This window comes from Lutjanus erythropterus, chromosome 16 (genome assembly GCF_056507025.1).
Source record: "Lutjanus erythropterus isolate fLutEry1 chromosome 16, fLutEry1.hap2, whole genome shotgun sequence".
In the NCBI taxonomy this organism is placed as follows: domain Eukaryota; kingdom Metazoa; phylum Chordata; class Actinopteri; order Lutjaniformes; family Lutjanidae; genus Lutjanus; species Lutjanus erythropterus.
In genome coordinates, this window is record NC_139332.1 from 33,102,951 (window position 1) to 33,116,736 (window position 13,786).

The following is a 13,786-nucleotide window of genomic DNA, read 5'->3' on the forward strand; positions in this document are numbered from 1 at the left end:
CCAGAAACCTGTCTGGGGGTTCTATCCAAAATCTTTCTATATTCTAATGGTGCAAACAAGAGTCAACCCACACAGTTTTACCAAAAACAGGATTTTATTTAGAACACACTCCAGGGGTTCTACTGATAACCTTTTTATATTCTAAGGATTTTATCTAGATCACACTCAAGAGGTTCTCCAGAGAGCCTTTTCATATTCAAAGAGTTTTATCTAGAACACACTCTGGGGGTTCTACCAAGAACCTTTTCATATTGTGAGGGTTTTATCTAGATCACACTCTGGGGGTTCTACTGAGAACCTTTTTATATTGTGACGGTTTCATCTAATTCCCAACCACAAGATTCTACCAGAAACAGGGTTTTATCTAAAACCTACTCAGGGGGTTCTACTGAGAACCTTTTTATATTCCAAGGGTCTTATCTAGATCCCAACCATGGGGTTCTACTGATTTTTTTTTTTTAATATTTATATTTTATATTATTATATTTTTTAGATTCTATTTTATCTAGAACACACTCAAGGGGTTCTATAGAGAACCCTTTATATTATGGTACAGAGGGTTGTGCTGTTTTGCTTTGTCTGTCAAAGCACTTTGAAAACTCAGTTTTTAAAGGTGCTATATAAATAAAGTTATTATTATTATTATTATTATTATTATTATTATTATTATTATTATTATTATTATTAAAAGTTAGCGACAAGTTTGTGAACAAAAGTTGTTCGAGACCAAAATCAGAGCTAAAAGAGCGTGAGAGTGAAGAAGAGCGAGATGGAGATGGATTAATCATCTTCAATCAGACGCGGCGTTTGTTACCATAGCAACATTGCATAACCTAAAGTGCCTGCTGCGCCCCACATAGATCAATAGGACTCTATTTACCAGCGTATTGACCAGGAATTACATAATTTACAGTTGTGTGAATAACACATTCACGTACAAGTAATTTTGTTAATTACTTTTAAACACTCCCTGGAGAAATGATTAAGGCTGAATCACGCTGTGGAATTTGATGGGTGACCTCTATGCTGTTTTTTTTTTTTGGTTGCATTACAAACGTTACAAACACGCTGTAAAGGAAAACAGAGAATTTAGTTGTTGTGGGCAGGAGACCTGTCTCAGCTCAGAGTGGAGGAAGAGGCAGGGGGGGAAATTACTTCAACCTTAGATCAGATATTAAATAAGACTTCAGCCCTGTTAATAAACCATACGTGTGCAACATTACTTTTCAGTATTATGAGCTATATTATGTTCATTATCATGTGAAATATTATTTTTCTATTACATATAATGTCATGTCTCTTTTTATTATAATAATGTACAATATTTTGTTTAATATTTAAATGTACTTTTTAAAAATTCATTATATGGTACACTTTAACTTGTTATTGCTTCTCAATATATTCTTGATGTCAGATAACTAAATCAATTAGTATTGACTGAAAGAAGTACATTAAATTTATTATGCAACAGGTCTGGAACTTCAGAACAAGTCACTGGTGATGATTAAGGCTGCATCTAATGATTATTTCTCTCAGCGATTAATCTTTAGATTATTTTCTAGATTTCTGGATTTGGTCTGTAAAATGACGGAAAGTAGTGAAACTTTCAGTTTCTCAGATTTCCAGGTGACGGCTTTAAAATGTTCAAAACCCAAACATATTGAGTTTAATATTATATAAAATAAAGAAAAGCAGAAAATCTCCATATTTGAGAAGCTGAAAACAGCATTTTGAAGAATTTTAATATAACCGTCTTATTGTGAGGCCTATACGATGATAAGTTTATTTTTAAAAAGATAAAAAGTGGGAAAACAAAGGCATAATCTTGTCCCTCTCATTGAATAATGAGGAATGCATTTGCTTCACTCACTCTGTTATGTAATCTTGCATTGCCTTCAGTGTTGAAGGCGTCTTGAATTACGCAGCCAGACGTCTCAATTAAAGGATCAGTTATCTGAAGATGTGTCATTGATACTGTTTGCATACCAGCTGACAAATTGAGAACAAATGTTGACAAGCAAGACTCGGCAATACGCCACAGCAATTATTAAGTGTTCAGTTTCAGCAATGAAAACAAAAGTGGAATCATCACATGCTTAAATAATCACCTGCACACCTGTTCTGTTTGTGGGCAGTGGAGAGCAGAGAGGAACGGCGCCATCTTGTGGCGAGTCGCTGATTCAACACACAGTTAACAGCTGAAAGGTCCTGTAAAAACTTCACAGAGCTGTGACCTTCTGACCCCTAAATCATCTGTTCAATTATTTCATTCAATCCTGAGAAGTAAAAAAAGTCTAAACTAAACATGTCACCTTTCAGCTTTCTTTCTCAAGGAGTTTTCCATTACAGCTTGTGCTGTTTGTGGCTCGCTGATCAAAACTGATGAGGTGATTCTCCGTGATTCTCTTAATTTGAGCCGTCATATGCATCGGTTATCGAAATCTGCCGTCACATGGGTGTCACTTGGTGGCACATTTTCTGTGTGTGACTTGACTTGAAAGATCAAAGGTGGATTGCTGATTTAAACTAGTTGTCATAAAAAGTATCTGCCATTCCAACAATGGAAACAGAGTCATTTATTCACGTAATCCTCAGAGTGTGTATCTGGCTCGTTCGTCCGTGTCATTGTTGTCCCGTGGCGCCCTGCTTCCTTGACCTTCAAGAGTGACGGTCCAAGCCCCTCCAGCCTCTTCTCACGCTCCACAGACCTCCACACAAATGGAGTCGTAGCTCACATCTTATGAGCTCTGACAAGTCCGTCTTTAGACGTCGCCGTATGACAGACTTGCAAATCAAAGCCATTTATTTAATGCGTGCAGCAGGACTTGGCTGAGAGTTTTTTTTAATAGGGTGTTGGACATTGCAAGGTCTCGCACACGCCAACACGCACACCACTTCTCTTTGTTTCCTGTGACATAGCACTAAATAACGAGCGAAACGGTTCCTCGAAGTAAAGAATTACCTTGGGAAAAAGCGTGAAAGCGTTGACTGAGTGTGATGTCTCCACCAAATGTGCCCTCTCACTTCTCACAGCCAGGGCCCATAAGTCAGGCAGGAGAATACACTGGACCCCTGTCTCATCTCTGCACAGAAGTCAGGGAAAAAACTGCTCACAGCCGCCAAAAACCATCCCACAAACCCCACAGGGAATGGACTTAACTCGGGCACAAAGGGCCTGGTTATATTTCACCGCAGGTTGGCCTTTGTGCCTCTGAATCGGCTAACACTGCGGCTGTGTGTGTGTGTGTCTCCCTCCTCGCCCAACCTGTCTGTCTCCTAAGCTGACAAGCAGGTCTTATTTAGGAAGAAGCACTGAAAAAGGCCACTGGGGCTTTGATGGGTTCTGTGTGCGCTGTACATGCAGGTGCACACACCCACCTTTTACTATATTTGTGGGGACAGAATGTATTCTTTATCCCTGTACCTGGAGTCTGTAACCTGCGGCTCTGGAGCCTCGTGTGCGCGTGTATAGCATTTATAGCTAACAATTGATGTGGATTAGCTAGCTAGTGTTGCTACAGAGCAAAACACTAGCTAGCTAATGAATGATGAAGATTAGCTAGCAAACTAACATTCATTAACTTAAGATGGGACTCTGGCATAATGTCGTTTTTACGGGTCCCTCAGCAACAACTTTTAACCATTTTCAAAATTTGTATTTCTTTACAACATAAACAAGCCCAGCACATTGTAGGGGAGATCAGGGCCAAAAACATATGGGGCAGATGCAACACAGACATTTTCTCTTGTAACATGGAAGTCAGGAACATGGTGTGAATGCAGTATATATACAGTATATATACAACATATACAGTATATAGTCACATTTTGAGTTGGCTAATGTTAGCAACTTGCTAGCTAATGATTGATGAAGATTAGCTAGCTAGTTAGCTAGTTCAGATGTGACTATAATATATGTTGTTTTTACAAGTTGTTTGCTCGGAGGATGCCAGAAATATTTGATATGTACTACTGTTCTTGTGGTTTTGTCCTGACAAAGGGGGCAAAAGGAACAATGCACAACATTAATTTCAAATCTAATTAAAAAATGGTTGCTATTGGTGGAGGACATGCATATGATGTTCACAAAGAAATGTGATTATTTTAAATAAATGCATCACTTTGCAAAGAGGAAAATACAAAAAACATACTTTTCCCATATCTTATGCAGGAAACAGGAAAAAAGAAAGTTAACTGAAGTTCCGCCTAGTACCAAGTTTGTTCAACTACTGGACCATGGAGCAAACAGGGGAGGGACTTAGTCAGGGTCAATTATAATCCTAACCCTAAAACCAAGACTCAACCCTCAAACAGCCTTTTAAACTTGTAAGGTTCCGGATTTTGGTCCCCACAAAGTCGTCGGACCAAATGAATATAGTAAAGCAAGCTTGCATGCACATACACAAACACACACACACACACACACACACACACACACACACACACACACACACACACACAAACACACAGGTTTACACTTTGGCACTTTGTCCAAATGAGAGCTCACTCACAACACATTTCTCACACTAGAATTGTATGGGGGCGGGATTGACTGAGAAAAAGAAAGACAGAAAGGGGGAAGAAAAAGGGAAGGGGGGGGGGGGGGGGGGGGTAGTGGCGGTGGCAGTGGTTGGGGGGGTCTTTTCAGTTCTTTTTGGAGGCAACAATAGTCTTTGTCCCAGATCTTCCACCATTCTTATTAAGGTTACCGAAAGGAGGAGGAGGAGGAGATGGGGCGTGCAGGCGGAGGGCAGTTTCTCCATAGTAACAATGACAAAACAAGCCAGTTCAACACCAGGCAGGCAAAAGGGATGATTGCAGCTGCTGAGCAGAGGCACACAGGCTTGTGCTGCGGCGTCCTGTTCACATAGGAGGAAGGAAGGCTGGGAAAAGGAAGACCAGTTCGGCGAGGATCCATAAAGTGAAGATCCGCTGTCGTGGAGAGCAAACAGAGAAGGTTCCCAAAAAGTTTTGTGTCTGTCAGAGAAAGTGCTGGGAGGAAACACGTGATTCATACCCTCCCAGCATGGACCGAGACAGCCACAGCGAGGACACTTTGTCCACCATGGTCCTGGAGAACATTAAAAACAAACTGATTGATGCCTTCAGGGCGACAGGAGAGTCCAGAGCAGATCCTCAAGAGTCAGGCTCCACGCTCAGACCAGTGAGCATCGGCAGGAGTTACCAAGCCAACGAAGAGCTGCGGAGGGCGCAGATAGATGGAGCGATAACTTGGTTGAGATCTGAACTGGTAAGATTTGACAGTTTGTGTTGTTTTCTTTCGTTTCTAACAGCTGTCATGTCTTCCATCTTGTCAGAAATGTCTCCGTTCATTATTGTAGTAAGTACAGTTGTGCAGAAGTGGAAACAAAGTTCAAATACTTTCTAGCTTCTACTTTTCTAGCAATTTTTTTTAGTTTTATTTATTTTGTTCATTTTAACACAAATACATGTACATTCCACTTTTCATTTTACAACACACATTTCAGCCTAAAGGGATGGGACAATAACATCTTTGTGTATTCGTCAAGATGAAAAAAAATTAAACAAAGACAAAACATGATGCAAACGACATCACAAGACAAAAAACAAGAAAAAAGATGTAGAAGACATAAGACAAAAAAAGACTAAACAAGACAAAAATGTAAAAAACATAAAACGACATGGGATGAAAAAGACAAGTCGAAAAAGTTGTAAATTGTAACAAGATGTAAAAGATGTAACAAAACAAAAAACAATGTAAAAGACATGAGACAAAAATGACATAAGGTGAAACAAGACATAACAGATGTACTAAAGACGAAAGACAGAAAGTACATAAAAAGACGTACCTGGATGAAAAAGATGTAAAAAGACAAAAGGGTCGTAACAAGATGAAAATGACACAAAAGACAAGAATATCAAGATGCAAAAGTTGTAACAACATAAGAGACGTAACAAGACAAAAAAGTTGCAACACAGAGACATAAGATGAAAATGATGAAGATGAAAAAGACATAAACTAAAAAAGAAGTAAAGGACGAAAAAGACCAAAAAAACAACACAAGATGAAAAAGTAGTGATGACGAAAATGACATGAAGGACATAACAAGTCAAAAATTAGACATAAAACGTAAACAAGACAAAAATGATATACCAAGATCTAACAAGACAAAAAACTACATAAAAGACATAACATGAAAAAGATTTAAAACCAGAAAGACGAAACACAAAGGAGAGACAGAGGTGTAACAACATGTAAAACATCTAAATAGATGTAACAAGATGTAAACATCTGTACTTCTACTTGATTAAAGAGTGTGTGTACTTTCACCACCGCTGTCTTTGTGTCTTTCTGCTCCTCAGTGTATACATTACAGCGTCCAACATGCTGATTCAGTCCTTTCATTGTTGTCTTGCAGCTGGAGATGCGTTCACAGGACCTCCAGCTGGCTCAGACGCTGCTGGGGCTCAACACAGAGATCCAAAGACTGAGGAGGGAGAGTTTCGGGGGTGTGGAGGTAGAGGGGGATGATCAACAGTGACCGGCCCCGGTCGAGAGCCCCTTCTCTGGGAAAGACTTACAGCTAACTGGAAACCACTATATGGCCTATATGATGTTTTTTACCTATGAACTTTTATGATTAAAATGTCATGTAAAGGCTTAGTAGAGTTGCATATTGGGAAATTGAGTAGTTAGCATAATGAGCTAATTAACTGCCCAAAAAAAAAAAAAAAAAATAGAAATGACTACAATTTACCTTTAAGTTCACTTAAAAAGTTGATCCAAAAGTCTAAAAGTCCAGGTTTGTGATGTCCAGAAATCCTGAAGCCCTGAATGCTTCATAACACACTGTAAAAAAAAATAAGTGTAGTTTTATGCTTGTTTTTTTTTTTTTACTATTATTATTATGTTATTATTATAGCATCTTAAATAAACATTTTTCTCCATTAAATATTGCATTTTGTTAATAAATAATATGCCAATTAAAGGCCTTATAATGGAGACAGAAATGCTGTCTTATATTTTATGCACTATACACTTAACTATCATTAAAATAAACGTATTCTTGGAAGTCTATGACAAATTATTGATTTCCTTCTTTATCTTAACTGTTAATGAGCTAATTCTGCTAATTACACAAACTTCCCGACTTACAACTCTTAGTAACCAAGTTGAATTACATGCCATAGATTTTTATATGAGATTTAAATCATCAAGATTCCCAGGAAACAACATTACTGGAAATTTCCAGGAGACTATTGGGGGAGAGAAGGTGGAAAAATGTTCTAACTGGAAGAACAGTTTCTGATCTCAAACTGTATAACTCAAAAATTTGACCAGAAAAGATTGAATGCTTTTCTTTGTTATGGCAGCTCATTGTAATAAAATGTGTCATGGTTAAAAAATAGACACCAGTTTCATGAGAAGTAACTTGCTTGGCTTGATGGGATGCTGGGATTGTTGTTTTTTAGATATTTTGCACTTATGCAGAGTTTTTCTGAAGAAACCTGTTTGTACATGTTTTGTTTCTTTGCTAGGTCGGGAAACAAGACATTATGAATGTAAAAATTAAATAGAAAATTGCTGTTGTCACAATTTTACGCTGACGTGTGATTTGTAATTTGACAAAAATAAAATGCACACCATCAGTGATTTCATGTCTTTATTGTGCTGGCATACTGTACAACTGAGGTACAGTACCTGTCTGAAATACTGCTAGAAGTTCAGGTACGGTTAATAAATACACCCATGACTCACTCCCAAACAATTCTAGCTTATTTAGCTCACAAATATTTTCTATTCAGCAACGGTCTGACCACGGTTACCTTGTTAAACATGGATTTACGCAGCTCTTTTAGTAGCTGTGCACAGTTATATGTGACAGGTTCACACATTTTACAGTTTTACACATGTCAGAAAATTAAGAATTTAAAACATTTATACAGAGTTTGAAAAATCAACTCGGGAGACAATCTGAAGTGTGTCAGGAGCTGCTGTTAACATCACTATTCATCTACACAGAGAGGAAAACTTTCTCTTGCTTTTGACAAAAAGGAAACTACACAAAGACAACAATGACTGCCTTTAGGTCAGTGTTTAATACAGGACGTATCCCGTGTCACACAAAACTAACAGAAAAGAATAAGCTGCTTTGCCTGTATTCACTTTCTCACTGAGAGTTAGATGAGAAGATTCATATCATTCTCATATTTATCTGTAAAATATGAAGCTAAAGCTGCCAAATGGTTTAATTAGCTTAGCATAAGGACTGAAAAACAGTGTTTGCAGACAGTAGTTAATAGTAGTGTTTGCTAACTGTAGCTGGTGGTAGTGATCCCTTACAGTGGCTAAGAGTAGCTAATGGTCTAACAGTAGCTAACGGTAGTGTTCACTAATTATGGCTAATGGAAGCAGCTAGCCTGGCAAGTGACAAACTCCACCTATCTGCATCTCTAAAACTCACTAATTAACAGTAGCTAATGGTAGAGTTTGCTAATGGCAGCTACCAGCTAACAGTAGCTAACAACAGTGTTCTCTAACAGCTAATGGTAGCTAACAGTTAGCTGTTTTTCTGTTTCTAGTCTTTATGCTAAGCAAAGCTAGCCAAATGCTGGATGTGGCTAGCTCTTGGCAAGAAAGTGAATAAGTGCATTTCCAAAAAATATGAAACATTTCAATTTACAGCAGTCTGTCCAAATGGTAATATTTTAATTTACAATATAATATTTTTTTTTTTTTGCTATAAAATAAAGCTGTTAGAGAGACATATTGTATTTTGTGCAATGATTTAAGGGTCCAGTGTGTAAGATTTATGGAGATTTATGGGCTGAATATAGCACAAATTGAATAAAAAAATAATCACCTGAAAATAAGAACTGTTGGTTCAGAATGAGCCCTTTATATCTACAGTGGGAGCAGGTCCTCTTCCATGGAGACCACCATGTTGAACCACCATGTTTCTGCTGAGAGTTAGATAATTAGTCTGAGCCTACAGCCACCAGACAGTTAGCTTAGCTTAGCAAAAGACTAAAAAATGGGGAAACAGCTAACCTGGCACTGTCTAAAAGTAAAAAATGTATTATTATGAACTGGAGACCATAAGCAAAAATGGCGCCCATTCAGTCCAGTGAGAGTTGTTCAACTGGCAGCCTACAGAACATGCACAGCTGACTTTCTTCTGCTGCTAAAAACAGTCACAATTAAACTTGTTTGCATCCGAGGTGTTTTACAGTTACAGGAAAAGTGCTTTTGGCACCACAGGAAAATTTTGCTGCAATGCCGCAAGTGGCCACTGGGGAAACTTGGAAGCAAAGCTCAGCAGCAGTGCCTTATCTAGGTTTTATTATAGATCTATGGTTTCCAGTCTTTATGCTAAACAAAACCAGCTGAATACTGGATGGATTAAGTCTCGAATGTATTTCCAAAACAGTTCCTCAAGATTCATAGCAGCCTGTCCTGTGTTTTAATTTACAATGTCATAATATGTTATGAAAATAGTTTTTTAAAAGCCACTAGAGTGACATGTTGTATTTTGTGCAAGGATTTAATCAAAATCAACATTATCTTTCCTCAACTCCACTCATCCTCTGGTCTGGTTTCTCTATAAGAAAAAAAACATACAGACAATAAAGTGAATTTATGGTGGGAAATTGCAAATTTATTTAACTTGCTCCACCTTGTCTTTCTTGCCCGTCGTAGAGGATAAGAAGAAGTTGAGGAGACTTCAGAACTTGAATTTCTTCTAAAAAGGCACAGAGCTTCTCCTGCTGAACGCCCTCTTCGATAAAACCCCCGGGTAAAGGTGAGGCGGCATCTTCAGGAAGGAAACGGAGAAGCCCACCTCCCCGGAGCTGGAGTAGACGCTGCCGCTTCCTCGCTCGCTCTCAGAGTCCCAGTAGCTGCCCTCCTCCGACTCCTCTGCCTCCTCCTCGTCTGTCTCTTCCTCTGGCTCCTCCTCGGACAGCTCCTGCTTGAGCTCCTGGATGCCTGAGTGAAGCTCCATCAGCTGCCGGATCAGAGCCTGGTCCTGGGATCGCATCTCCATCTGCACACATGAAACAAAACACCTGTTCAGTTTTTATTTTTATGCAAACCCCAATTCTATTTTGTGGCATTAAATTGTATATTTACAAAAAACAATAAAGTTTGAACATTAAATATCTTGTCTTTGTACTGTATTCAAGTCCAAACGTTTTTGCAAATCACTGAATTCTGTTTTCATTTATGCTTTACACAACTTTTTTGGAGTTGGAGTTTCGTGCATTTTAGATATTGATTGATGGGCAGAGCAGAGAACAGACATACAGGTGCAAGTATCATATGATGAGAAAAGAAATCATCAATAAAGAGCACCTAAAGAAATTGAAACTGAGCTTTGGACTTTCTGAAAAAGACTCCTGACTGAGCAGGTTCATGCTCAGTGTGAAGCCGCGGCCATTTCAATTTGAGCATTGCCTTCTTTCAAATGCAAATTTATCCTTCTGCCGTTCGCTTTCTCCCCTTTTTATGAGACGCTGTCTAATTGCCCGCATTGTAAAATAAGATATTCAGAATTCCACCAACTTCAGAGTCCAAGTTTGTCCTCAGGATCGAGGAATGTCCCAAACAAAAAACCCTCTGGGGTCGATCTGCATTTCTTTTCTCTGTTAATTACAGCACCAGGCTGAGACTGGGCTCCGGCTGAAAGATGCTGGTTCCCCGGCCTTTGTGGACACTTGAAGGAACGAGAAGAGAAACGTGACCTTTTGAGATGTGGGTATGCACCAGCTCTTTTCAAATAATGTGCTCGACACTGTGTGTGTGTGTGTGTGTGTGTGTGTGTGTGTGTGTGTGTGTGTGTGTGTTTCTGCATCTGTCTGAGCCTCTTTTCTTCACTGTTCCACTGCAAACTCCCCTGACTGAAATGTCCAAATCAAGACGTTTTGTGTGGAAAACAAAACACCAGCCATCTTTATTTCTCTCAAAGAATTTCTTCCTTTTAGGATCCTTTGGGAAAACATGAACACAGAGCCTTGGGATTTGATTAGAGGTGATGGAAGCTGTGCTAAATTGCAGCCCAAGTTTAATTGCATGGCAATATTTTAAAGGGATAGTTCATATTATTTGATGTAGGGTTGTGTGAAGTACTTATCCATAGTCAATCAGTCAGTGTGCTGTGGAGAGGGTGAGCAACAAAACGTATTTTAACCACTAAAGAAAGGGCCAACTAAAAAAAAAAAAATTCAGTATCTGTTTATGTGTACAGTATATTTAGAATATTTCCATTGCTTAACTTTGCCATTCGACAGGCTTTTCACAAGGGAAACTGGCATTTTACAAGTCAAATGTTGTCTCTCCAATCCAACCAAACCCCATAGGTAAAATCAACAATTTTACCTTGCAGAACACAGGAGTTGCTGGTCTACTTGTGCCTCAACTTGGTAGTTGGTTTGTTATTGTGTGTCTCTGATGAATCTGAACTATCTTTTTAAAACACCAAAGTCACACAGTAACTCAAACAAACTCACGGGTCGAGGCAGCGGTAGACCAGCAACTTGTATATATTATGTATATTCTGTGAAGTAAAATTACCAATGTTTCTCATGGAGTTTGGTTTGTTTGGAGATAATTATATTTGGTTTGTTTAACAGCAGTTTCCAGTCAGAAAATACACTGACTCTTGGTAAGTGCCTCACACAAATCCACATCAAATAATCTCAACTGTCCCTTTAATGGATCTGAGTGGAAATAAAATTAGTTTGTTTCGTCCTATAACATGAGTAGAGTTCAGGTTTTGTCTTTCATTGCTGTTACACAGAGAGTTCTTGTAACAGGAGGCCTCCGTCTGGTTTTACTGGCCGTGTTGTCCCGCTCTGACTCAGTCGCGTGGTTTCTCCTCCTCTGTGTACTCGGGACACTCGGTTACCATGACGAGCTGTCCGGGTGAATGCACTAAATGGCGAGTGATATATTAGGCCGTGACAATGAGCCTCACACAGTTCCTCACAGAGGTGCAAACAGACACACACAGACACACAATTGGACACATAAACACACACACACATACACAGTCACCGTCTTTGACTGGAGAGGACGGTTTGAAAGGGGTTGACATTGTAACAACATGACCTACATGCATCTTAGGAACAAAAAGGCAATAACTTGGGTTTCCCACACAAAAGCATTCAGGTCAGTTTGTTGGGGTGACAGATAACTTGAACATCCGCATAATGCACAATAAAACACTTTTTTATTATTATTTAATTTTTTTCCTGATTAAAAACTTCAGTTCACACTGGAACATGCAGGTCTGCTGTCAGACCAGTCTTGTGCATTTTTTGTTGTTTGTGTGTGTGTTCTGCTGTATTTATAAAACGCTTTTCAAAATCAATAAAGGGTAACTGTCAGGGATGGGAAGTAACTAAGTACAAATACTTTACCTTGTTTTCTGTACTTAGGTAGATTTTTCAGATATCTGTACTTGTTTTCTGACAACTTTTTACTTTTACTCCCTACATAAATATCTGTACTTTCTACTCCTTATATTTTTGTTACTTTAGTTTCAAATCACCTGAGTGGAATTACTGATTATTTTTATTTTGTGTTGTTGCGTGTGTACAACGTAAAAGATGCACAAAGACTAAAAGGTGTAACAAGACAAAAAAAACTAACACAGATAACAAAAGAATGTAAAACAAGTAACAAGACAAAAACAAACATAAAAGTCGCAGCAAGACAAAAGGACGTAACAAGACGAAAAGATGCAACAAGACAAAAAAGACAGCAGCACAAAAAATGATGTAAAAGAAGTAACAAGATGGAAAACATAAAAGATGTAACAAGACAGGAGAAGAACAGGAACAGGACAGAAGAGAAAAGGTGAGCTTCAGTTAGCTTTGCTCAGGAACAGCTGGTAGAAATGTCCCTTAAACTTCAACTTCTTACATTTATACTCTGAGTGCATTTCAGAGGGTGTACTTTTTCACTTTTACTCAAGTCAAGAAATTTGTACCTCTGAAAAGGACACAAATATCTGTACTTCTACTTGAGCACTGACTGTGTGTACTTTTGCCACCTCTGGTAACTTTTGACTATGACTGTCAAATAAATGAAGTGAAGTATTAACCTCTGAAATGACGTGTTGTTCAGTTGCGAGTACAGTTATTAAAGTACTGTACTCAAGGACAACTCTGAGGTACATCTGAGGAGTACTTACACTTCTACTCCACGAGACTTCACGAGAGCTCCAGTCTTACCAGTTCCCTTCGCAGCCAGGCCAGTGCACTCTCTATGTCCAGTTTTCTGTCTTCCTCTCCAGCTGTGCAGCGTCCACTGAGGCAGTCCGTCCTGCTCCGAATGTCCCTGCATGCACTCTGTCCCGCCGCTTTGCAGTCGTCAAAGGTGGAGGTCTTGCAGGAGAAGTCCCGCAGTCTGTTGAGCACCACTTCCATCATGTTAGGTCAGCGACGTCCTCGATTTTTTGTCTCGTCCTCGGTTCCTTCTTCTCGGGCCCTCTGCTGTGTCTCAGCTGCAGATTCAGCCTCGTCTGATCTCTCTGTCTCTTCTGTTATGAGATGAAGGACTCACTCTCTCCTCTCCCTCTCCCCCCCCCTCCTCACACCCTAGTCTCTCTTTTCTTGCTCTCAAACATTACACCCCCGGCTCCCTGGTGAAGCGGCATCACTGGAGGGTGAATGTGTCTGACGTCAGTGCATTGTCCAGATGCCTGACCTGGAGTTGTTTACCACTTTTGGGGCCTTTTTTATCATTCACACACACACACACACACACACACACACACACACACACACACACACACACACA

At 39.3% G+C, this 13,786-nt stretch overlaps 2 protein-coding genes across 2 annotated transcripts; one reads left to right on the forward strand and one right to left on the reverse strand.

Annotated features, from left to right (window-relative positions):
• The first annotated feature begins 4,752 nt into the window (after positions 1-4,752).
• On the forward strand, positions 4,753-6,804 carry LOC146313451 (alanine and arginine rich domain containing protein). Its single transcript, XM_084739864.1, has 2 exons — positions 4,753-5,251; positions 6,402-6,804. Exons 1-2 carry the CDS (start codon positions 5,027-5,029, stop codon positions 6,522-6,524), a joined length of 348 nt encoding a protein of 115 aa, XP_084595990.1. The 5' UTR covers positions 4,753-5,026; the 3' UTR covers positions 6,525-6,804.
• A 2,587-nt stretch (positions 6,805-9,391) lies between these two features.
• On the reverse strand, positions 9,392-13,420 carry LOC146313452 (uncharacterized). Its single transcript, XM_084739863.1, has 2 exons — positions 13,219-13,420; positions 9,392-10,028 (listed from the first exon to the last, which is right to left on the reverse strand). The coding sequence occupies exons 1-2, from the start codon at positions 13,414-13,416 to the stop codon at positions 9,726-9,728; spliced, it is 501 nt and encodes a 166-aa protein (XP_084595989.1). The 5' UTR covers positions 13,417-13,420; the 3' UTR covers positions 9,392-9,725.
• Positions 13,421-13,786: the final 366 nt, after the last annotated feature.

Bases quoted from the DNA above. Each gene is read 5' to 3' on its own strand.
- LOC146313451 (XM_084739864.1), top strand. From the start codon at position 5,027: ATGGACCGAGACAGCCACAGCGAGGACACTTTGTCCACCATGGTCCTG. The intron at 5,252-6,401 runs GTAAGATTTGAC...GTTGTCTTGCAG, and splicing joins CTTGGTTGAGATCTGAACTG to CTGGAGATGCGTTCACAGGA.
- LOC146313452 (XM_084739863.1), bottom strand. From the start codon at position 13,416: ATGATGGAAGTGGTGCTCAACAGACTGCGGGACTTCTCCTGCAAGACC. The intron at 10,029-13,218 runs GTAAGACTGGAG...TCATGTGTGCAG, and splicing joins CCTGGCTGCGAAGGGAACTG to ATGGAGATGCGATCCCAGGA.